Genomic DNA, 24,553 nt, shown 5'->3' with positions numbered 1-24,553 from the left:
AAAAAAAAAAAGTCTGGTCCCATATTAAACACCAACCAATATTAAAAAAAAAAAAAGTAAAAAAAGTGGAACCCACCATCTCCAAACTCACGGGTAAAAAAAGTGGACCCCATATTAACAAAATCAAGCAATATAAAAAAAATGAATCTCATATTTAAAAAACAAACAATGTCAAAAAAAAAGTGCTGACTTTGTATTCGTAGCAAACACTAATATAATAAAGTTTTAAATACGGAGCACAAACTACAATATTATATTAATCGTGTTTTGAACATAGTATCCCATATTGACAAAATCAAGCAATATAAAAAAAAAAGGTGAATCCCATATTAAAAAAATAAACAATGTCAAAAAAAAAAGTGTAGACTTTGTATTCGTAGCAAACATTAATATAATAAAGTTTTAGATACGGAACACAAACTACAATGTTATATTAATCGTGTTTGAACATTGGGTTGAGACCCATGCTTCTATATAGTAGTAATATATATTATATGCATAAAAATAGTGCAAACTAATAATGTCCAAAAGGGTGGGCCCCATACTAAACAACACCAAGTAATATAAAAAATAAAAATAAATTACTACTATATAGAAGCATGGGTCTCAACACATGCTTTGTCGTCCGTTAAGCATTAAAAAAAAGTGTGGTCCCATATTAAACACCAATCAATATAAAAAAAAAAAAAAAACACCAACCAATATTTAAAAAAAAAAAAGTGAAACCCACCATTTTCAAACTCACGGGAAAAAAAAATGGACCCCATATTAACAAAATCAAGCAATATAAAAAAAAAAGTGAATCCCATATTAAAAAAATAAACAATGTCAAAATTTTTTTTGCAAACTTTGTATTCATAGCAAACACTAATATAATAAAGTTTTAAATACGGAGCACAAACTACAATGTTATATTAATCGTGTTTTGAACATAGTATCCCATATTGACAAAATCAAGCAATATAAAAAAAAAAGTGAATCCCATATTAAAAAAACAAACAATGTCAAAAAAAAAAAAGTGCAGACTTTGTATTCGTAGCAAATACTAATATAATAAAGTTTTAGATACAGATCACAAACTACAATGTTATATTAATCGTGTTTTGAACATTGGGTTGAGACCCATGCTTCTATATAGTAGTAATATATATTATATGCATAAAAATAGTGCAAACTAATAATGTCCAAAAGGGTGGGGCCCATACTAAACAACACCAAGCAATATAAAAAAATAAAAAAATAAAAAGAAACTATATAAAGCATGGATTTAGACCCATGCTTCGTCGTCCGTTGTCCCTTAAAAAAAAGGCGGGCCCCATACTAAATAACACCAAGCAATAAAAAAAAAGGAAGAAAAAAAAGTGGAGCTCACATCTCCAAACTCATGGGAAAAAAAAAGTGGACCCCATATTATCAAAATCAAGCAATATCAAAAAAAAAAAAAAAGTGAACCCCTTATTAAAAAAAATATAATGTTAAAAAAAAGTGCAGACTTTGTATTCGTAGCAAACACTAATATAATAAAGTTTTAGATACGGAGCACAAACTACAATGTTATATTAATCGTGTTTTGGACATAGTATATGTATATATATTACATGCATAAAAATAGTACAAACTAATAATGTCAAAAAAAAAAATGCACCCCATAAAGGGTGGACCCATACTAAACAACATCAAGTAATATAAAAAAAAAAAGTGGAACCCACCATCTCTAAACTGACGGTAAAAAAAGTGGACCCCATATTAACAAAATCAAGCAATATCAAAAGAAAAAAAATGCAGACTTTGTATTAATAGTAAACACTAATATAATAAATTTTTAGATACGGAGTACAAACTACAATGTTATATTAATCGTGTTTTGAACATAGTATATATATATATGCATAAAAATAGTGTAAATTAATAATGTCCCAAAAAAAAGTGCACCACATATAAAAAAATCAAACAATATTCATGTAATTTCCAAAGTATCTCATTAAGTCAATAATGATGGATTCATTGCCACGTGCGTATGCGTAGCAAACACTAATATAATAAAGTTTTAAATACGGAGCTCAAACTACAATATTATATTAATCGTATTTTGAACATAATATCCCATATTGACAAAATCAAGCAATGTAAAAAAAAGTGAATCCCATATTAAAAAATCAAACAATGTCAAAAAAAAAAGTGCAGACTTTGTATTCGTAGCAAACACTAATATAATAAAGTTTTAGATACGGAGCACAAACTACAATGTTATATTAATCATGTTTTGAACATAGTGTATATATACAACAACAACAACAACAACAAACCCAGTATAATCCACTATGTGGGGTCTGGGGAACATAGTGTATATATGTATATATTATATGCATAAAAATAGTGCAAACTAATAATGTCAAAAAAGATGGGTCCCATACTAAACAACATCAAGCAATATAAAAATTAAAAATAAAAATAAAAGAAGAAACTATATAAAGCATGGGTTTAGACCCATGCTTCGTCGTCTGTTTCCCTTAAAAAAAAAAAGGTGGGCCCCATACTAAATAACACCGAGCAATAAAAAAAAAAGTGAAACTCACCATCTCTAAACTCATGGGAAAAAAAAAAAAAAGTGGACCCCATATTATCAAAATCAAGCAATATCAAAAAAAAAAAAAAAAGTAAACCCTATATTAAAAAAAGTGCTGACTTTGTATTCGTAGCAAACACTAATATAATAAAGTTTTAGATACGGAGCACAAACTACAATGTTATATTAATCGTGTTTTGAACATAGTATATGTATATATATTATATGCATAAAAATAGTAAAAATTAATAATGTCAAAAAAAAAAAGTGCACCCCATAAAGGGTGGACCTTATACTAAACAACATCAAGCAATATATATATATAAAAAAAAGTGGAACCCACCATCTCCAAACTCACAGTAAAAAAAAATGGACCCCATATTAACAAAATCAAGCAATATAAAAAAAAAAAAAGTGAACCACATATTAAAAAAAAAAAAATGTCAAAAAAAAAAAATGCAGACTTTGTATTCGTAGTAAACACTAATGTAATAAAGTTTTAAATACGGAGTACAAACTACAATGTTATATTAATCGTGTTTTGAAGATAGTATATATATATATATGCATAAAAATAGTGCAAATTAATAATGCAAAAAAAAAAAAAAGTGCACTCCATATTAAAAAATTAAACAATATTCATGTAATTTCCAAAGTGTCTCATTAAGTCAATAATGATGGATTCATTGCCACGTGCGTATCAATCCATTAGTGGGAGCAAATGAAATTGCTTTTCTTCAACAATCCATTAGTGGGAGCAAATGAAATTGTTTTTCTTCAAAAGGTTAAGTAGTCAAACCATACAATTTTCTTTCTTTTTTTATATTAGCCTGAGATCTAATCTAGATATTAAACTGTTGTATTTGCTATTCCGCCATGTCATTTATTTGTTATGTTTACTAAAATAAATATACTTAAAATATTTATATTTTAAAATAAGATAGAATTTAATAACTTTTTATTTTTATTCTTACTCTAATAAATGTGAAAAGAGATTAATGTCGTAAAAAAAAAAACAAATGGAGATCAAATAATGAATAAGGTAAATTGGTCAAATTATAATTCTAATCGAAGTTTTCTTAAAAAACCATGCAAAAGACAACATGACAAGTAAAATGAGCTAAACCGAGAATATTTACCAAAAATTAAAAAATAGTATTTCTTCGTTTAAATAGAAAATCAATTTCTACTTTGTTTCGTTTTAAACATGTAAAATTAATTTAATAATTTGAATTAGAATTATCCAAATCAAAATTTCATAAAAAATAATAAGTATTTTACACCTTTAAATTAATCGAATTAAAATTGAAAGTATCAACTGATGCTTAAATATTGCTATTGTTTTATCTCAAAGAGAGGAAAATAGTTTCTTTTTAAACAAGTCTTCTCTTTTAAAAAATATTAATAAATTTGCCGATTTTGTATTCGTAGCAAACATTAATATAATAAAATTTTAAATACGGAGCACAAACTACAATGTTATATTAATCGTATTTTGAACATAATATATATAATCAGTATTCAAAGACAACTACATACACATAGATGCACTATAATCTAAAGTGTTGGGCCTGTGCGCAGCACGGGCATAAGCCGTCTAGTTAAGATATAATTGTGTCTGTATATATAGAAATACATACCACTTCGCAAAAAACATTTGTTATTGTACATCTATGATAGATCGATAGCACTTGGAAATTATATTAGATATTATTTTGGGACTATAATAGGCCTCATAACCTCTGCAAACATTCCAGCTCAAACCCACACATACAAGCCATTTGTACGAAATAACAAACTAAAATAACAATTCAGAGGCGGAGCCAACATACTATTTACGGGTTCAACTGAATTCAGTAACTTTGGTTGAAACTCTGCATTTGTCTTGAAAAATTTATTGAATATGCATAAATTGTAACGTTAGAACCCAGTAACTTAAATAAATTAGAATCCCGAACTCACAGGCTTCAAATCCTGACTCCGCCTTTGACTAACATCACTTGCAGAAAATCGCACGTATATTAATATGGTATGTATGTATGTATATTATAAGCAAAAGAGAATTTGCTATTTTTCTTGCTTCAACAGGGGAATATAAAAGTTTAGAATATTTAGGATTCTTATTTAAGGAGAAGAGAGTTCACACGTTTCTTGCATTTATTCTCATCATAGTGATTTGTCAGTGGAATATTTTGAAACATTACCATCACAATAAAACCACAACTACCATGATTTTCTTCTTAAAAAATTTCAAAACCTGGTCACTGTTAAAAGGATATATAACCATTAAGGGAATATTGATTTAAAGTTTAACCTTTTATAGTACCTTTTAAGTTATTATATTGTTTTGCTTGTTCCTGAATTAAGCATGGTGGGTCCAAAAATTCTTTGGAGTCTATAAATTACTTTTTTAGCTTATGAATATATTAATTCAAATAATGAGAAATACCTTTGATGATCAAACTTCACACTTGAATAGTCTTTATTTGTATCAATTATCATCATTCGCTCTTGTGGTATAAGCTCTTTACCACAGGACGTCATTCCAGAGAGTTAGCTTTCATTTCAAATACATTAAAACCATTATTATTAGTTAACACTCAAATTACAAGGACATATCTCCTAGTGATTGTGAAGACCAAAGACTTAGTAACAAGTTTTATGTTAAAAATGTATTTGTTTTTACAATAATTATCACATGCAGAAAATGTGTAAGAGCCCGTTTGGATTGGCTTATAAGTTAGCTTATAAGCTGTTTTCAGCTTTTTTGAGTGTTTGGCTGGCCAGCTTAAAGTCACTTTATGCTTAAAATAAGCTCAAAAAAATAATTGGACACATTTGACTTAGTTTATCTAAAGCAGCTTATAAGCTGAAAACAGCTTATAAGCCAAAAAAAATAAGTTGGACTACCCCAACTTATTTTTTTCAGCTTATAAGCTGCAAACAGCTTTAAGCTGTAAGCCAATCCAAACGGGCTCTAAATTGCTATACAAGAAATGGGAAAGATACATAGTGGCTTGTTTATGGAAGACAACTCATTCAGGTCACATGAACGTATCTTTAGTTTGAGTTTGGAATATTTGAACGTCGTTTGATTTTTTTTTTTTTTTTAACAAATCCATTTTCACGTGGGAGAAGCTAAGATAATTTAATTTGAAATTCCTTAGCAAAAACAAAAGAAAGGAAATCCAATCATTGATGAGGAAACCATGTTAGGATTTCAACAAATTTGGGTCAACTACCATGATTGATTCCACTTTTTCAGTTCTCACCACATGAAATATTAAATTTTTTTAACTTCAATCCACTAACTATATAGATGAATCAATCAATATATTTTTTTGTTTTAATTAATTCTCAATCAATAGATAGAGATTTATGGGGCAAGAAACAATTAATTGCCTGACTCAAATTGGAAGAATATCAGGAAATTAAAGAAAGTGGACTTTATACACAAGCAAACTTAACAATTACAACAAATTGCCACCCTTTTCAGATTAAAAAACTTTCTTTAAAGGAAAAAAAAAATGATCACGTCACTTTATTCTACAACTATTCCTCACTGTTCCTTTCTTGACATTGTTGTTTAATATTTAATCGTTTTAGTAATCTTCAATAATACAACAAACTTTTATCTATTTCTTAGGGTATTGGCCTGTTGCTTCACACTTTGAATTAGAATAAATATTGTGAAAATTTTGACAAACTAAACCAATAATATCCTATTAATCCACTTAGAATGTCAAACAAAATACGTATACTCCGTGAACATCAAGAACAATAATTGTAAAATAACCATCCCTCTCCAGCTGTGACATCATTACATTTAAAAACATACTATCCTTTTCCTTCTTACAAATTCCATTATTTTAATTTGATTATTTTTCGAAAGTAAGACATTAACTTTTTTTCCAAAGTAAGACATTAGATATTAGTAATATTAATAACTAATAACTCCATTAGCATAAACTAACTGGATTATCACTTTGAATTATAATCCATTATGAAATTTTTGTCAAACTAAATCAATACTTTCCAATTAAAAATTACATATCCATTTATTCCTTGTAGAATGTGGAACAAAATACTACTCATTCCATAAACATCAAGAACAATAATTCTACAACGAAAATACCACTAACCCTCTCCAACTGCCACATCATTACATTAAAAAACATACTATCTTTTCCTTCTCACAAATTCAGTAATTTAATTTAAACATCATTTTAGCAAGACTTTAATTTTTTTCGAAAGTGAGACATCAATTAATATAATGAATTAGCATAAAAAATAACTGGACCATCACTGGCTCCACCTAACCCACGTGGCATGAAAAAAGGCGAGTACGTAATTATTTTACTACTCGCGAGAAGCCAGGTTGTTCACGTCCAAGCACGACAGTGTATTCCACCGTGTAACTAGGCTTCCACTTTCAAGAATCATTTGTTTCTCTTTAGAATTTTTTAAAAAAAAAAAAAAAAAAAAACCGGACAAAGTGTTTTTTGCTCTCTATTTATGTACTAATAAAAAATATTGTAAGTACTGTCTTCTTGCTTCATTAAAAGCACTCTCTTTCTTCTATCTGTCTCTGGGACAAATTACTACTACTATACATACATTCAATATTATATGTAGAGGTCTGTTTTATTTTCTTTTGTTAAAAGATTTGAAGCTAGGAAGAGGGAGCGACACCGTTTGAGCGGTTTTGAAAGTATTGAATATGCAAAAGACATCCTTTTAGTTCATTCTTTCTTTAGACTTTGGTTTCTATTTTGATGCGTTGCTTTCGTATATGGACTATTGGTCCTTCTTTCTTTCTTCTATTCATCATTTGAAAAGTTCCAAAAAAAGTTCTATCTTTTTGTCCTTCCTCCTTTCTTTCTTTCCCTTTTTTTTTTTTAGCATATCTGATAGCAAAAGACCCTTCGTTTGAATAGTTTTGGAGCTTCATTCATGCAAAGATGAAGTCTTTTAACACTGTAAGTAGACCCTTTTCTTATTTACTGGAGTTGTTTTGGATTAGTGGGTTGGGGGGAGGGGTAGTTTTCTAGTTTGCATATATTTTATGTATATGTATTATATAGTTTCAAGAATTCAAACTTATCCTTTCTTAATCCTTTTGAGGTGGTTTCTGTCTTTTTATGTTTCAGTAGTTACTTTTATTTTGTTGGTTTCCTGTGTTAATGTTGTTTCTGGGGTTGGTGAAAACCAGGGAAAGAATAAACAACAGTAAAGTTGTGAGTTTTAGAAAAACATTTATTGTACTTGTTCTGTTTCTTTCAAGTTAAAAGAGAATTTAAAGAATTGAAGGAGAAAAAGATGTACTATTTGGGAAACTTATAACTGTCCCATATTCATTTAGGATTACCTGGCTAATGCTGTTCATGAGGTTGGTAAAAAGCATTGAAGATGAAAAAAGAGTAAATTTTGAAAAAGAATTCCAGATATTTTTGTTTCTTTCAGAACTATGGGGATTAGAAGGGAAAAGATAAGCATTTGTCGCTTTCAATTAAATGCTACCATAGTTCAATAGCTATCAGAACTTCCGTCTTCTTAAGTATTTGTAGATGGAGGAGTAGGGATCTTTTAATTGTTATATCCCTGTCTCTATTTCCTTACTTTTTGTGTTGATAGTTAGTTCCTTTTGACAATCGATACATGGAAGAAGCAAAATTGATTATGTGCAGCCGGAAAACTAGTTTGTCTCCTAGTGGATCATATTGGGTTGTGTTTTCAGTTAGATTTGAAGAGTTAACTTCTTTTAATTTGGTACCTGGACATAACATTAGTATTATGAAACGTCTGTAACTTGAGCCTTGTTAGGTATAGTACTTTTTCAGGAAAAGTTAGGTTGTAGCCTCTGTTATTCCATGAATGGATATTCTCTAAAGTCTGCAATAACAAAAAGCATATGCTAGACCAATTGGATAATCTGATATGCTGCCTCTGGAAAGCTACTTCATTTTGCTTGAACGATTTCTGTTTCTCGCAAGGCCTAACCTCTTGAAGCTCCAGTTTGTGTGCAGCAAATTTGTTAACGATTTATGTACACTGTATAAGCCTTGTTAGGAAAACTTCTATGGCGTGCTACTAAACTAGCGTTAACTTAATATGGGATACTTCATCAAGTCAGCCTGGAGACTCATTTTTACCACTTCAAACAAAAGGGAAATATGAGTAAATGATTCATCAAGATACTCTCTCTACCCCAGTTCTAATATTGTAGGTTGACTTTTTTTTTGGTTAAGTAATGTCCAAGGTTGACTTTGTATGACTACCAATATGAGAGTTTATAATTTGTCTTTTTAAAGTTAATAGGAAAAAGTGGGCAGCATATAGCTTTCTTTAATGTAATATTATTGGACAGAACTCCTTTCAAGAAAGTGGATACGTAGTTTGGATTGGGAAAATACTAATTACTGTATTGTCATTGCCAAACATTTGGGACTGTGATATTTACTTTCCAATTTAACGAGTTGTCTTGCTATTTTTTCAGGTTTCTGTGCCTGATCCTAAAAGTAGATCATTTATCTGCAGCCTCTTCATGACTGTTGCTTTAATTTGTGGTGTCTACTTTGCCGGAAGTGCTTTGGTGGCTAAGGATTTCAGGGTATAATATAGCTATTAAATGGGCTCAATAGCACCCCTTTTGCTTGTGTAGAATTACTCGAAACTGGATCGCTTGCTTGGAATTTTTTTCTTCGCCTACTTGAATGATTTGGTGGATTCAAGTGTAATTTTTTTTTTTTTAATCACTCGCACTCACCCTGTAAAAGCAAGTGAGCTGGCATTGAAATTTCATTTGCTTTATGGAGGGATGGGCTACTGTAATTTTTTCTTATTTAGATGCAGTTTGGAATTTTAGTAAGAAACTTTTAGGTTTGTGGACTAAGTAGTTGTGTTGTTCCTTCTATAAACAAACTATTTTGGTGTAGTGTCTCAGTTTATTTTGTTGTTTGCTAGCACAGGAAACAGGTATCTGGTACAAAATGCTTTAACTACTAATTTGAATATTTGCAGGCACTTCCAGGTTTCGTAGTGAACCGTGCAAAGCAGAATGAACAATGCAGAAAATGCGAGGTTTGTTTCTTCAGAAGACATCCTTTTAGCAGTTGTGTTGTTAGCTTTTCTGAGTTTGTTGAGAAGCTACATAATTTATAGTTATACTTACCAAAGCTACATCAATTCACATCACCTAAAGGGAAGAAGATTTTCCAAAACCTTGGTTTCAGTATGAGTTTTTCTTTTCCAAGGTTCACTTTACTAAATCACCACAGAATAGTGTAGGTATTCTTGTCAATCAAGCTGATGGAACAATCTGTACAAAACATTCTTCTTTCTTGCACTGAAAGTATAAATAAAATAAAGCATTTCTTCAAGTTTGTCGAGATCTTAATGGGTCATGCTCCTTTAATTTACTTTTTGCAAAGGGTTAAATATATCATAACAAAGCTTAAGAGGCAAAATTTAGTTAGAGATTTCTCTTTATCCAGCATTTTCTTAGTTCTCTTTAGGACTTCACCTTTGAGATGGAAAATTTCAAGTTGATTTCTGAAATGATACCTCCTGGAACAAGCACAGAATTTGAATTCTGTAACAGGACATTAGATTCAGTGCCAGAGAATTATTTCAACTCAGTAACTGATGTATCTGGAAGAACACAAGTAATTCGGTTGAGACTAGTCTAACTTCGATTATTTTGGGATATGTAGTCTTATAATTACAGGATACATCGAAAATTAACATCTAAACTTCATTTATTAGGTACCACTGTCAAAACAGGAAAAACAAGAGAGTCGTGTGACAGAGAATGTGCAAAACAATAAATGCCAGGTTTGAGAAGCAGAGCTATTATTTAATTTGGTTTTTGATCTTTTGCTTCTCTGGAGGTTCTAAGTTTTTTCCTCACAGAAAAAGTGCAGGCCATTAGGAAGTGAGGCACTCCCAGAAGGAATTGTTTCTAAAACTTCAAACCTGGAAATGCGCCCATTGTGGGGAGATGTTGAGGTAACTAATAATTCCTGTCTGTGTCATGAGTATTTGACTTTTCACTGTTGATTATCAATAATCTGTGGTTTCCTTGCATGGGAATGATTATGGTTTCATGAATCATCCGTGTATCCTACATCCCTATGTGTGCTTTTTTGATACTTTGATATCATTAGTTGATGTGTTTGGACAGTCTTAGGTCCTTTTTTTCTCGAAATTTCATGTAAAGCTTTAGGTCTTTACTGTGATGTCAAAGAAGGCACAATTATCCTTAGGTGGTTGAGTGGACGGCCAGAAGGAAGATTTTTGTCAATGTGGTGTCACCCATATACAGAAAGTTTAAATAATACTATACAAATATGTGTGTCTCCGTATATAAATATATAATCTATCCTTTATACAATTGAATTTTGTTCTACAAACCGAAGGGTGGTTCTCAAGAAATATGGCACTGATTGTGGACTTTTAAATTGTCTTGAACTTTTACCCGTTCGTTTTCTTTGTCCACGAACCGCATTATATTACTTGCTGAACTCTTTCTGGTATTTTCCAATGTTCTTTGGTTGCTTATTATGATGCAATACTTTCATATTCAGAAGAAGACTCCATACTCAGTCAACTTGTTGGGGATTGCAGTTGGAATAAAGCAAAAGGAGTTGGTGGACAAAATAGTTAAAAAGGTTATGTTCCTTTATCTTCTGCTTCCTGTGAATGTCATTTTAGTTTCTGCTTCTTAAATTGCTTTTGTACCTTATTGCAGTTTCTTGAACACGACTTTGTTGTGATGCTTTTCCACTATGACGGTGTGGTGGATGAGTGGAATGATTTGGATTGGAGTAGCCGAGCCATACATGTCTCTGCTATGAACCAAACAAAATGGTAAAGTCAGTTCTATTCAAATTTGTTATTGATTGCTGGAGTTGCCTGCAGTTTTTCACTCAATTTAACTCCCTAAAAAATAGGTGGTTCGCGAAGAGGTTTCTGCACCCAGATATAGTTTCTGAATACGACTATATTTTCTTGTGGGATGAGGACCTTGGAGTTGAAAACTTTCATCCGGAAAAGTAAGTCCGTCTTACAACACAGTTTTCAGTATCATTGTGAACTACAGATGTTTAATTACTGAACATATGTTTTAATGCTAAAAAAGGTTGACATTAATTGATGATTGAGCAGATTCAAAGAAAACTTGGTTTGATGTAATATTACATGCAAATAATAACCAGAGGATTAGGTTAGTTGGTTACAAAATAACATTCTCTCTGCGTAAGTCTTTCTTCAGGTATATATCTATTATTAGAGAAGAAGGGCTGGAGATATCACAGCCAGCACTTGACGCTAGTAAATCAGAGGTACATCATCATATTACTGTGCGCAGAGGGAGATCCAAGGTGCACAGGTTAGACACATATATTTCTTTTTAACGCTCCACTTCATGGGACATCTCTTAGTTCTAGCATTTGGGTAAAAAAAAAAAAAATCCTGATATTATTTTTGTCTATTTGCGTTTCCATGTACATCGTCTCGTTCCCAAAGCTGACTGGTAATTTTTTTGTTTTAATAGGAGGTTCTACAGATTAAATAAAAGTGGCCGAACGTGTGATAACAACAGCACAGAACCTCCGTGTGTGGGGTAAAGAACTGCAAGCTTTTTTCTTTTTCAATGTAGTATTATCTGATAACAAGTTTCTCCAAACTAAATCTATTTGCTCTGACCCTCTTGTTCTTTATGGCTCAAATGTCCTAATATGGTTAGAAGTCAAAACAACCTTGATTTTTCATTTTTATTAAATCTGTATGCAGGTGGGTAGAAATGATGGCCCCAGTATTCTCAAAAGCCGCCTGGCGTTGTGCTTGGTATATGGTCCAGGTATGGGAACTTTTATTAATTTTAAGCGTTACCAAGCAAATCAACCAATTTGTGCATGGTAAAATACAATTTGCAGCTCCTCGTTTTGCTCGTCTTTAACTAGTTATTCTTTTTCTACAGAACGACCTGATCCATGCATGGGGCTTGGATATGAAGCTTGGTTATTGTGCGCAGGCAAATCTAAATAACTTTCTTCCTACTTTCCATCTCTTCTTGGCATGATAATAACACATTTTGTTAGTTCTCAGGGTGATCGTACTAGGAAAGTTGGTGTGGTTGATGCAGAGTACATAACTCATTTGGCTGTCCCTACTCTGGGTGCTAATTCAGATGTAGACATGGCAAGTAGTTCTTCGCTTGATCGATCATCAATCCTCAAATTTTGATGAACTACTTAACACTTAAGGGCAATAGGATGAAGTGTTTGGCTTTGTTAACACTTAAATCTTTCTAATTTGTGTAGGTGATCAAAGAGTTGGATCATTCGCTGCAAGGAAAGAACCTATCTGATTCTGATGCATTGGTATGATCTTCAGATTGTACATTCTTAATTTCATAAATTCTCCATTTGGTATTTCATCTAAAGTGAAATTCCTTTTGGAATTGCAGGTCGCTCCAGTTGAGAAATTTGATAATAGGTCCCTGGTAAGTTCAAATTCTACTTCACAAGTTTATCAAACATGAGTTTCACAACGAGTTCTTGGGTATTTTTACAATCACTTTGCTGTAGAATCCTTTTTTCTCATGTTCCTTACATTGAAGACATTGTATATAAGGGAGTAGGGCCAAAAATGCCCCTCAACTATGGAAAATAGAACAAATTTGCCCTCCGTTTTGAATAGGCCCCAAATATGCCCTTATCGTTGAAAAACTTGCTCAAATTTGCTTCTCAAAGCTCTGGTTATAGTATCGTCTCTGGCTTACCAGGACGTTACCTGTTGTTATAGGAAAATTTATACATTGTACAAAAGTTGACCTCTATATTTGATGATGTTATGCAGGTTAGGAGACAATCATATATCGAAATGAAGATTTTTCGAGATAGGTGGCGTAAAGCCACCAAGCAAGATCAATGTTGGGTTGATCCATTTCAAAGTCGAAAAAAGGGGAGAAAAGCCACACGCACATAATGACTTTCTCATAAGCTATACAAGTGATTCAGTTGTTTATACATTGTATACAGAACGCTTAAGAGTAAAAGTAAATACCACACAAGGTTAATAGAGATACACATCAAAAACCACTTACACGATGCTAATATGGGATGTGGATAACTCAGTCATTTTTCTTTTTCTTTTTTCCTTTCCCTTTGGGAATAATTTTCATTTCACATAGATTTTGGACATTTTCAGTTTGCTCGGTAGTCGGTACAGATAAATTTTGTGGTATTTGTAAATACCATTTTTTTTTTTGGGGGGTCTAAGAATAATGCCAAAGTGCTGTATATATATATGTTTATGACATTGGTGATTTGATTCGGTTCAATAATAAGAATATTGTTGTTAATTCTTCCACTCTCCTTATCATTTTGTACAGTTACCGAAATGATTTTATTCTTGACATATTTCTTCTATTACAAAACTATTCATGTCTTTCATCGCCAAGAAAAGGAAAGAACAATACTGGAAATTATAAATCTCCTTCCATGTAATAAAGAGACACTGAAGAATAATTCTTTTCAGCAAATCTGATTAACCACAACCTTGAACGACAATCAAACCAGATATGTCTTACCTGTTATTGTCCTATAGACCCCTAATTCTTATATATTCATTTTTAAAAATCTGTAATTTTATCTAATAAAACTATTACTGTATATGATTGTTTCAAAAAAGTATTACTCTACCCCTTAAATTATTGCCAGAAAATGCTGGTTTCACATATTTATATATGATTTACGTTTGATTATTTTTAGTTTAATAAAAACAGTATCCTATCTAAGGACCATTTATGATATAAATTATTTAGATTTTTTGCGTTCGCAAAATAAGAAAAAGAAACACTAAATTGCTTTCATTTTGTACTGGGTGCACCCCAAATCAGAAGCACATACGGAGATTGATCAGTGATATAGGTAAATTCAAAAAATATATCAACCACATATTAGCATTTCCTTACCCCCAGTTTGGATTGTTGTTTCTCGTGGTTCATTATTGTAATTCCGTAATTATATAATCAGGAAGAAGCTCAATTTCTTTAATCACCTAAAGTCACCCCCACCCCACAATCACCCACCCGTGCACCACTTTCACCTACTTAATTTTTAAAGTTCTTATATTATCCTTTTATTTTTATTTTATTAATATATAAAAATTAATTTGTAATTAAACTTTAAAATATTTTAATAAATTTACATGTTATTATACATTAATATACAATTAATTAACCTACAATCAAACCAAACAATGTTATTAAGCCGCAACAAACAAACGATACTATACTATACAATCCTATATTATGAAATCACGGGTAACGACGACCATCCAAACGTTAGTTAAACCTCGCCCTCTCATCTCTGCAAAACTCAACCTCTAGTCTAGGGTTTAAGCTCACGGCCATCACCATGGCACTCTATGCCTTACTCCTCCGCTGTCTCCGCCGTTCTTCCTCCATCACCCAAACCATAACAACATCCCCCCTCCTCCACTCTCAAAACCCTAACTTCCATCTCCCTCTCCGCTCATTCGCTTTCTCCTCCGCCGAAGAAGCCGCCGCCGAACGCCGCCGCCGCAAACGCCGCCTCCGTATCGAACCACCAATCAACGCTCTCCGTCGTGACCCCCTCCCTAGAGGCCCCCCTTCCCCCGACGACCCCCGATCCCGTCTCCCCGATACCACGTCAGCATTAGTGGGCCCACGTCTCAACCTTCACAACCGTGTTCAATCACTAATCCGTGCTGGCGACTTAAATTCTGCAGCCGCTGTTGCTCGTCACGCCGTTTTTTCAAACACGAGACCCACTGTGTTTACGTGTAATGCTATCATTGGTGCTATGTATCGTGCCGGACGGTATAATGATGCTAAGGCGTTGTTTCAGTATTTTTTTAATCAGTATAATATTATACCGAATGTGGTTTCGTATAATCATTTGATTGTGTCACATTGTGAAGCTGGTGAGGTTGATGAGGGGTTGAAAGTTTACAGTCATATTATTGAAAATGCGCCTTTTAGTCCGTCTGCTGTTACGTATAGGCATTTAACGAAGGGGTTGATTGATTCCGAGAGGATTGGTGAAGCTGTGGATTTGCTTAGGGAAATGCTTAATAAAGGACATGGTGCGGATTCGTTGGTTTATAATAATTTGATATTAGGGTTCTTGAATTTGGGTAATTTAGAGAAAGCGAATGAGTTGTTTGATGAGTTGAAAGAGAGGTGTACTGTTTATGATGGGGTGGTGAATGCTACTTTTATGGACTGGTTTTTTAAGCAGGGGAGGGTGAAAGAGGCTATGGAATCGTACCGATCGCTTCTTGATAAGAAGTATAGGATGGTTCCTGCGACTTGTAATGTGCTGTTGGAGGTGTTGTTGAGGCATGGCAGGGAAACTGAGGCGTGGACGTTGTTTGAAGCGATGTTGGATGATCACACGCCACCGACGTTCCAGGCTGTCAATTCCGACACTTTTAATTTAATGGTGAATGAGTGTTTTAGGTTAGGGAAGGTTTCGGAGGCATTGGAGACTTTCAAGAAGGTGGGGAAGGGACTAAAGACCCGACCTTTTGCGATGGACGTTGCAGGTTACAATAATATGATTACAAAGCTTTCAGAGCTTGAAATGATGGAGGAAGCAGAAAAAATTTATATGGAGTTGTGTAACAAGTCATTGAGCCCGGATGTGACAACTTATAGGACAATGATTGAGGCATATGTGAAGATGGAGAATTTTGAAGGTGCGTTGGAGAAGTACACGAAGATGGTGGAGGCAGGGTTGAGAGTCATTCCAATCTATGCTGAAAAGTGGTTTAATTTCTTGATTGAGAAAGGCAAGGTTGCGGAGTGTGTGCCTATTCTCACCAAGATGGGTGAGAGAGAACCAAAACCTGATGTCACAACTTATGATATTGTGATTAGGGCACTCTGCGGGGAAGGTAATTATGATGCAGTTTCCGATTTAGTAATTCAAATGATAAACTATGGTGTTGGTCTCACCAGTTCCCTAAGGGAGTTCCTGTTAGAAGTTTTTGGTAACCAAGGTCGTCGTGAGGAGATTGAAAGAGTTTTTGCTACAAAACCTACGTACTCTAGACCAGCAGGACCACCTCGAGGACAAGTTCCATGGCTTTCACAATTGCCTAGACAATCAGCAGGAACTTCTCATGCTCCGGGTACTTTTTTCTCGCCTTTTGGCACATCTCATTAGTTTGCATTTTCCCTACCATTATTAATTTGAGAACATATATTTTGGGTTTGCATTTATACAGCTGAGTGGTTGGAATGCCACTAATACATTTTACTTAAAAGCCAAAATGATTGAAGCTTTTAGAAACTTTCTTGGCCTAACCCACCCTATTTTTTGGAAAATTACTTTAGATTAATGAATTTGTTCTTCACATGATCCAAAGTGGTTATCACAATTTCGCTTCATCTTATCTAATGGAGTAACCTTTACTTAGTTTTTTCGAAAATAAATAATATGCTGTCTTTCCCTTTGCATTATTCAAAGGTCAACAGAGGAGATTTACATTTTTAAAGTACAGTTTGGTCTACGTCATATGGTTCATTCCATCTGCTCAATTCTCTCTCTAAATTTTTAGTCCTTAAATCCTAAGTTGCACGGACTCTTCACTTTAGATGCCGCACCCATGTCGGATACTCCAAAAATACCCTACTTTTGGAGTATCCGACACGCACCCTTTGACATTTTTAAGAGTCCGAGCAACATAGTTAAATCTCAAAGGGGTCTCTCATCCAGTATTTCCTTCTATGCTGTGGGTTTTTTGAGACTTCCCAAACTTTTAATGTCTTTATGCAGGGCAACAGACATCGCCAGCTTCTTTATCATCACAAATGCAAGGACAGCAGTCAGGACCTAATCCAAGGTGGCAACAAGCTTCACCATCCTCTTTTGGTACTGGACAAGGATCATCGCAAATGCAAGGCCAGCAGTCAGCACCTAATCCAAGTTGGCAACATGCTTCGCCATCCTCTTTTGGTACTGGACAAGGATCATCACAAATGCAAGGCCAGCATTCAGCACCTAATCTAAGTTGGCAACAAGCTTCACCATCCTCTTTTGGTACTGGACAAGGATCATCACAAATGCAAGGCCAGCAGTCAGCACCTAATCCAAGTTGGCGACAAGCTTCACCATCCTCTTTTGGTACTGGACAAGGATCATCGCAAATGCAAGGCCAGCAGTCAGCACCTAATGCAAGTTGGCAACATGCTTCACCATCCTCTTTTGGTACGGTACAAGGATCATCGCAAATGCAAGGCCAGCAGTTAGCACCTAATCCAAGTTGGCAACAAGCTTCACCATCCTCTTTTGGTACTGGACAAGGATCATCGCAAATGCAAGGCCAGCAGTCAGCACCTAATCCAAGTTGGCAACAAGCTTCACCATCCTCTTTTGGTACTGGACAAGGATCACACCAAATGCAAGGCCAGCAGTCAGGACCTAATCCAAGGTGGCAACAAGCTTCGCCACACTCTTTTAATGCTGGACAAGGATCACAGCAAATGCAAGGTCAGCCATCAACGTTTGCGCGAAATCCACATCAGGCATTGTCACCTTCTTTTATTCAACAAGGATCACAGCAGATGCAAGGTCAACCATCAGCTTTTGCAAGAAACGTGCAGCAGGCATCACCACCTTCTTTCGTGCCACAACAAGAAGCTTCCCAGCAGTCCTTCATGGCTGGACAGGGATCACAGCAAATGCAAGGTCATCCACCAACTTCATTCGTGCCAGGAGGAGTTTCTCATGTGCAAGGTCAGCAATCAGGTTTCACACACGTTCCACAATGGTCATCACCACCCACTTATATGGCAGGACAAGGAGGAAATCATCAAATGGAAGGTCAGTCATCAGGTTTCGCCCAAACTCCACATAAGGCATCACATTATTCCATGGATGGACAAAGAGCCCATTCAATACAAGGCCCAGAAGAGGCCTCATCCCAAGGGGACAATGTTGAGCAATACCCCCAAGTGGCACGCCAAGGGAGAATGTAAATTGGGAAGCATAGTTTCTCTGTGGGACCTGCTTTTGATACAGTTATCTGAATAGAACTGCAGGAACAGGAAACATCTTGGTGTCACATGGTGGCTATGGTCATGGATTAATTTGCACCAATAGAAATCATTGACAAATTTTGTAGAGACAATTGATGGTTTTAGGGTGATTTGAGTTGCTCCTAAGTGAATAGTTGTGCTTGTGAAACAAATTAAATTGTAATATTGGTGAGAGAATATTTTTGTTTACTCTACATTTTGTATGCTGGAATTTTCCCCTTTCATATTAATAAAATTTATTCTCCTCATCGAAAAATATCTCTTTATATTATTTTGATGGTATCTTTGTTAATGCATTTAAAATTGTCTAAACCAGTAAAAGCACCTATTCATTCACACATCTGTAAACGGCATATATTATCATAAGGAGTTGCAGATGAGCTGCTACCTGGCAATAAATTATACGTGCCTTTGTTAAATTACCTTACAGATGGATTATGTTCAGTAATGACTGCAGATTACTGCTTAGGGACTTAATTTGCAACTTTTGGGGTCTCAGGCTTCAGGACTCTTAAATTCTAATGAACTTTCTTGGTTGCTAAGAAGAAAACAATGTTCAGTTTAAGTTCTATTATTTGACAGAAGTCGGTTCCAACTCTTTATACAGGTGAGAAGCTCTCTTTTTTGAGCACCCATTATCTTGTGCTTGTTATATGTTTCTCATGTCTCAGCATCATTGACTGTCGATAATTCATTCCTTCTGAACTCAGAATCTTAAAAACGATTAAGCATGATGAAAGTATTATTCTAATGCTGGCTGATGATATGCTTGCAGTGCTCGGGATAAATAGCCTGCAAAAGGTATTCATTATTGAGAATCATAGGCTGAACCTTTGTGGATATAGAGCCCGTTTGGATTGGCTTATAAGTAACATAAGCTGTTTTTAGTTTTTCTGAATGTTTGACTGGCCAGCTTAAAGTCATTTTGTGCTTAAAATAAGCTCAAAAAAATAATTGGGCCCATTTGACTTAGCTTATAAGCCAAAAAAAATAAGTTAGACTACCTAACTTATTTTTTTTAGCTTATAAGCTGTAAACAACTTATAGGCATAAGCCCATCCAAACAGGCTCATAATGCTGAGGTGTGCAAAAGTTTCTTCTTGTCTTTTGGCTTTCAATAATACTCCCGGATCAAATGTTAGTTCTGTGATCTATCCAGCACTAGACATTTAATTTAGCATCAACAAAGTTACCTATTCTTATGACATGGTTAATTTCTCAAATACGGCACTGTTTTGCAGTAAACAGTAAGCTTCTAATATCAAAGTAAAAATGATATCTGGTACAAACTGTGGCAAATTTCACTCTGCAGATGAAAACTAATATCTCCCCTCAATTCTAAGGACCTAAATCCTCTCCAAGAAATTCTATACCATGTACTACAAGAGTCAAAAAACTCATAATGCAGAGCAACACCTGTGGGCAAAGGATCTAACATCAAAATAAATCACAGGGGAATGGTGAAAAAAGATTCCCCTTGATCCCAAAATTTCTCTTCAGAATTCCATCACTTTGGAACTTAAGTTCAGTAAAGGTTCTAGAGCACTTGGATCAAACTTCCTAGCAAAGAGGTAACAAACATGTGTCTTCTCTGAGTTGTAGGAACATGCTGTTCCATTGTTCCTTATCAACTGTAAGAAACCTTCAGTAATATTAACCGCGCTGAATGTTGCAGGGTGCGGGCCCCCTACGGACCAGTCAACATACGTCACTGTCCGGTTTGCATTTAAAGCTCCATGGAACAATCGAATAAAAGTAGGAATATAGTGCTCATCTGGGTAGCAAGCAGGCGTGCAAAGTCTTCTGAAGATATCGTAGTATTTAGTATCTGAAACTATTCTAACTGCTAAAGTTCGATTCATCTCGAACCATTGCGACCCTTTCCGCCAATCAGGAAGTTTGATATCAGGTTTCATACGGCGGTTATAGCGCCCGCGCCCATAGCGAGAAGGATCATCATATGATTCAACAAAACTATGAGTGGATCCTACAAGATACTTGTAGACAGTTGGGAAATTGTAAACTGGAATACAGCTCTCAGAAAGGAGGATAAACCGCTCATTTGAGAAGTCGAGCAGAGCATTGGCCAATAGCCTCCTCTCAGCATCAACAAGTGTTACTGATCCCCATTCAACATGCTGCAAAAGAAAACAAAAAATGGTTAGCTGACTGTTACACTGTTAAATCAAAATCCCAAAGATCATTTAAACATTAGAGAACTTGTGGATCAAAGCCCTAGCCAAATGTACAAGTCACACAAACACAGGATTTCAATGTACTTAATTCATTTACACAACTCTGTTCAATGTCCCCATTCCCCAACTCAGAATCTACATGATTTTTCACTCCCTGTAAAAAACCATGCTGTAGATTGAGAAGAGTTGAATTCTATACTGCTAACCAAATAGTGACTGAAAGAGAGTTATGGCGACGTCCTTGATGATTATAAGAAAACAGAGCTCATTTCTTTAATCTCTGCAACTTAGAGGAATAGACTAACCTTATTTCAATGTATTAGATAATATTTGTTCCTAGCTAACTTTCACATAGCACAAGCTTCCAAAGAGTAATAGTGTTTGTATTAGGTAAGGTTATAACAAAAACATGAAGTACAGGGTGCGCCTCGGATTGTGATAACTTTAAGACTTACCTGGAAGTCATGAACAAAAAAACAAAAAGAGGTCCCCTTGTGTAGGTCTTAATGTCTTAAGAACTCTTAGAGTATACAAAAAGCAAGAAAGAAAGATCCGTGGCTCACCCTATCTGAACCAAAATTATATGCCTACCCCATCTCATAAGTATACCAAATAACTCGGCTCAATAGCTTATACTTGCATTGGTGCCATTAGTGGCCTAGATGATACTTATCCTAGCACCGAGAGCACGAGTTTGTTTCCCTCATTTGTTCATAGCTGTAAAGTTTGTTCAAAGAGGGTTTAATGGTTAAAGGGTTTCACATGTTTAGGAATCGAAATTCCAATTTTCTGATTCTTCTATATGTATATCATGTGTGCGTGTTATTTTTTCGGCTGAGGGTAGTGGGGCATTAGTAAAAAAATTTAGCTACCACATCAGGAATCCAATCCATATAGAAGATAAAACAAGAGCAGCAGATAATTTTTGGGCTATTTGCACCAGAAATTTAAATGAAATTTCTAAGTCCATATGGCGTAGTGCTGAATCTCCATGAATAGTGGCATCAATGCTTCTCTTCACTTACGATACCCTGTTGACAAAGGGCTTCCAAGCCCATATTTTTAACTTGTAATTGTTTCCCCGTCTTGATTATCCAACTGTTTCATCCCCTTCATTGTCCGTCATTCCGAGCATAGCATTCCAGCTGTGTAACAGGGTTACTCTCAGAAATGGAAATTTTAGCAATAAGGTCTACCTCTGATTCACATCCCACTCTACATGATCACCCTCCGAACTAAATCTACGGCTAGAACAACCTTTTTTCTCATAAATCAATCTACCTTTAGCGTATAGACATGTCTTCCTTATATCTTAACGAATGATAAGGCAATGAGAATCAGCTAATCTTTGGTTTTCCAACTCTCCGTTGTAAATTTATTTGCTTGAAGATTATGTTACTGAATCAACAATCCAGTCATCTTACTTCTATCTAGTGTCAACTTTGAAGAAAACAAAATCACAGTTCAAAGAGCACAACAGTCCAAACAGCAAAATTTAGTAAATGTCATCTTCTCATTATTTTGCCTCACAATATTGATATGAGAAATGTTCCACCATATCTTTTTGTGTATCATCACAAACTAAAATATTTCCTCGAACTCCTGACAGACAACTGAACAATCCAACACTTGCATCAAGAGAACTGACGATTTCGATGCTCTTGTTTGAAATTTCAACTTTTAAACAGCTCACTAAAATATTCTGCAACATTCCAAACCATCTCTGGACAATTCAATGTGCTATAATTTTCTCTTTTTACTTCTCACCTAATATGAACTTTATACTATTAAAGAATTTCGAAAAGAGAGCGCATTTTCAGCATCCTTCTCAACATCAAAAGAGCTAGCATGCATCTTTTATGCGAATAAAAGAGTCACCTCTCATTATAAATACATTCACGTATTCCATGTGAACCAGAACCAAACTAGCACATTGTTCTATGAATAAAACAAATAAAATATGACCAAAAAGCAACGCATTTCCCAAACTAGCACACAATGAGCATGAAACAACATCAATATAACAACCTCGAGTTCATGTCAACAAGAATCATACCTGACTTGGGATTTGCCGCTTGTAGAAAACCGAGGTATTTGAAATACTTAGCACATAGCCAGGGAGGGCGTGCACGTATATCGAGTACTTATTCACATCCTGCCCTTGAAAGAACCTTTCCCACAAGGGTATGAATGGTAACTGTCCCCTAGTCAAGAACATATAGGCCACTTTAGGCACTCTCCTAAATGGAAACTCCTCCTTGTAAGGCTCTAATGAAGCCCTCCAAAACAATTCATCATCTGACATTCCATGAATCAAAATCTTTGGCCGAACAAAACTTTCCATACTTAAACAATCTTCCCTCTCACAAACAGTACAATTTCCAGTATCCCTACTCACTGTATCAGCCAATGCATTATTTGCAATAATCTGTTCAGCTTGAAAGGTAAAATACCTATCAATATGTGAACTTGAGGTCAATCCAATAACTACTCCAATTACAAATACAATCAATGTTGACAATACCCTTAAAAGACTAACTGTTGAATCTCTTGTTACTGACACAGGCAATTTACTCTCTAGGTCTTCTTTTTCTCCCCTATTCCTCATTTTCACTAAAAATTCAATCTTTAACAATCAAGATTCGAAACCCAGTTCCTAAAAGTGTGTAAATCAGCCAAATCCACAGAGAACTGGCTTTGAATTTCAAAATTGAAGAAACCCAAAATGGATTTTCGTTACTACATTAAGAGTAAATTTCAAAAACCCAATTCAAGAATTGTGTAATTAGGCCAAAGTACCAGACAAAATCCTTTGAATTTTGAATTAGTGAAAACCCAGATGAAGTTTTGCTATTGTATTACAACCCCTTAAATGATTGAACAAAAGAAGAAATCTTGATTCTTTTCGATTGTGATCTGTAAATCAAGAAACGGGAAAAAAGAAAGAGAAATTGCTGATTTAGGAAAGATGAGTTATAATTGGAAAAGTGGGGATTGACAGAAATAGAAAGTTGGAATGATCGGAAAAAGAATGGAATATGAAGGGACAAAGGCGGCAAAGAAGAGAAGAATTCGATACAGTGATTGATTGATGATATCTGAGAACTGAGATGTTTATAATGAGAAGATTAATGATGTTTTTTTTTAATTTGCCACTGTGTTTAATGCTGTCTTTAACTTTGAATATTGCGCTCTCCAAATTTGGTCGTTTATGGTATGGTGATGGTTTTGACAACTTTTGTTCCTTTCCCTACCACTTGTCACAACAACAACAAGGAGGATTAAATTATTTAATTGGGATAATTAGGCTTTTGATCTTTCACTCATAGGTAAATTACAAGTTTGGATAATTCACTAATGCTATTTAATCTTGACTTAATTAAATTAAGTGTTTTTTTTTGTCTCTTTATATTAGACATATACTATTATATTTAAAATCTTGAGAAATATTTATTACATTGAAATATATAAGTTTGGATAATTCACTAATGTTATTTAATCTTGACTTAATTAAATTAAGTGTTTTTTTTCCTTTATATAAGAAATATAATATTATTTAAAATTTCTCGAGATATACAGGGGCGGCTCAATACTAGTGAGGGCCTAAAGCCAAACTTCATAATGAGGCCCTAATTTTTATTTTATTTTAAAAAAAGGATTTTATATATATTTTTTATTTGAAGTCTATTTTTCTAGATT

At 34.3% G+C, this 24,553-nt stretch overlaps 3 protein-coding genes across 7 annotated transcripts; 2 read left to right on the top strand and 1 right to left on the bottom strand.

Annotated features, from left to right (window-relative positions):
- Positions 1 to 7,106: 7,106 nt before the first annotated feature.
- On the top strand, positions 7,107 to 13,933 carry LOC132598613 (uncharacterized). Of its 5 annotated transcripts, none has more exons than XM_060311589.1 (16): positions 7,107 to 7,545; positions 9,063 to 9,176; positions 9,587 to 9,646; positions 10,331 to 10,399; positions 10,478 to 10,573; positions 11,152 to 11,235; positions 11,316 to 11,434; positions 11,518 to 11,619; positions 11,838 to 11,954; positions 12,120 to 12,188; positions 12,359 to 12,425; positions 12,546 to 12,599; positions 12,674 to 12,766; positions 12,889 to 12,948; positions 13,035 to 13,070; positions 13,427 to 13,933. In XM_060311589.1, exons 1-16 carry the CDS (start codon positions 7,528 to 7,530, stop codon positions 13,553 to 13,555), a joined length of 1,287 nt encoding a protein of 428 aa, XP_060167572.1. In that variant the 5' UTR covers positions 7,107 to 7,527; the 3' UTR covers positions 13,556 to 13,933. The 5 variants fall into 5 exon arrangements, with proteins under 5 accessions (XP_060167572.1, XP_060167571.1, XP_060167569.1 ...); XM_060311588.1 differs by lacking the exon at positions 7,107 to 7,545 and adding an exon at positions 7,666 to 7,803; XM_060311586.1 differs by lacking the exon at positions 7,107 to 7,545 and adding an exon at positions 8,040 to 8,290 and having other exon boundaries at positions 11,155 to 11,235.
- Positions 13,934 to 14,881: 948 nt separating this feature from the next.
- LOC132598612 (pentatricopeptide repeat-containing protein At1g10270-like) lies at positions 14,882 to 18,915 on the top strand. The gene is made up of 2 exons (XM_060311584.1): positions 14,882 to 16,750; positions 17,398 to 18,915. Exons 1-2 carry the CDS (start codon positions 14,989 to 14,991, stop codon positions 18,597 to 18,599), a joined length of 2,964 nt encoding a protein of 987 aa, XP_060167567.1. The 5' UTR covers positions 14,882 to 14,988; the 3' UTR covers positions 18,600 to 18,915.
- Positions 18,916 to 19,853: 938 nt separating this feature from the next.
- Positions 19,854 to 24,083, bottom strand: LOC132598611 (glycosyltransferase BC10). The gene is made up of 2 exons (XM_060311583.1): positions 22,911 to 24,083; positions 19,854 to 20,797 (listed from the first exon to the last, which is right to left on the bottom strand). The coding sequence occupies exons 1-2, from the start codon at positions 23,460 to 23,462 to the stop codon at positions 20,156 to 20,158; spliced, it is 1,194 nt and encodes a 397-aa protein (XP_060167566.1). The 5' UTR covers positions 23,463 to 24,083; the 3' UTR covers positions 19,854 to 20,155.
- Positions 24,084 to 24,553: the final 470 nt, after the last annotated feature.

This window comes from Lycium barbarum, chromosome 6, assembly GCF_019175385.1.
Source record: "Lycium barbarum isolate Lr01 chromosome 6, ASM1917538v2, whole genome shotgun sequence".
In the NCBI taxonomy this organism is placed as follows: Eukaryota; Viridiplantae; Streptophyta; class Magnoliopsida; order Solanales; family Solanaceae; genus Lycium; species Lycium barbarum.
Note: the sequence above shows the minus strand (reverse complement) of the source record. Positions and strands in the feature narration are given on the sequence as shown.

Bases quoted from the DNA above. Each gene is read 5' to 3' on its own strand.
- LOC132598613 (XM_060311585.1), top strand. From the start codon at position 8,225: ATGGAAGAAGCAAAATTGATTATGTGCAGCCGGAAAACTAGTTTGTCT. The intron at 11,435-11,517 runs GTAAAGTCAGTT...CCTAAAAAATAG, and splicing joins GCTATGAACCAAACAAAATG to GTGGTTCGCGAAGAGGTTTC. The intron at 12,189-12,358 runs GTAAAGAACTGC...ATCTGTATGCAG, and splicing joins ACAGAACCTCCGTGTGTGGG to GTGGGTAGAAATGATGGCCC.
- LOC132598612 (XM_060311584.1), top strand. From the start codon at position 14,989: ATGGCACTCTATGCCTTACTCCTCCGCTGTCTCCGCCGTTCTTCCTCC. The intron at 16,751-17,397 runs GTACTTTTTTCT...GTCTTTATGCAG, and splicing joins AGGAACTTCTCATGCTCCGG to GGCAACAGACATCGCCAGCT.
- LOC132598611 (XM_060311583.1), bottom strand. From the start codon at position 23,462: ATGAGGAATAGGGGAGAAAAAGAAGACCTAGAGAGTAAATTGCCTGTG. The intron at 20,798-22,910 runs GTATGATTCTTG...TTTCTTTTGCAG, and splicing joins AGCGGCAAATCCCAAGTCAG to CATGTTGAATGGGGATCAGT.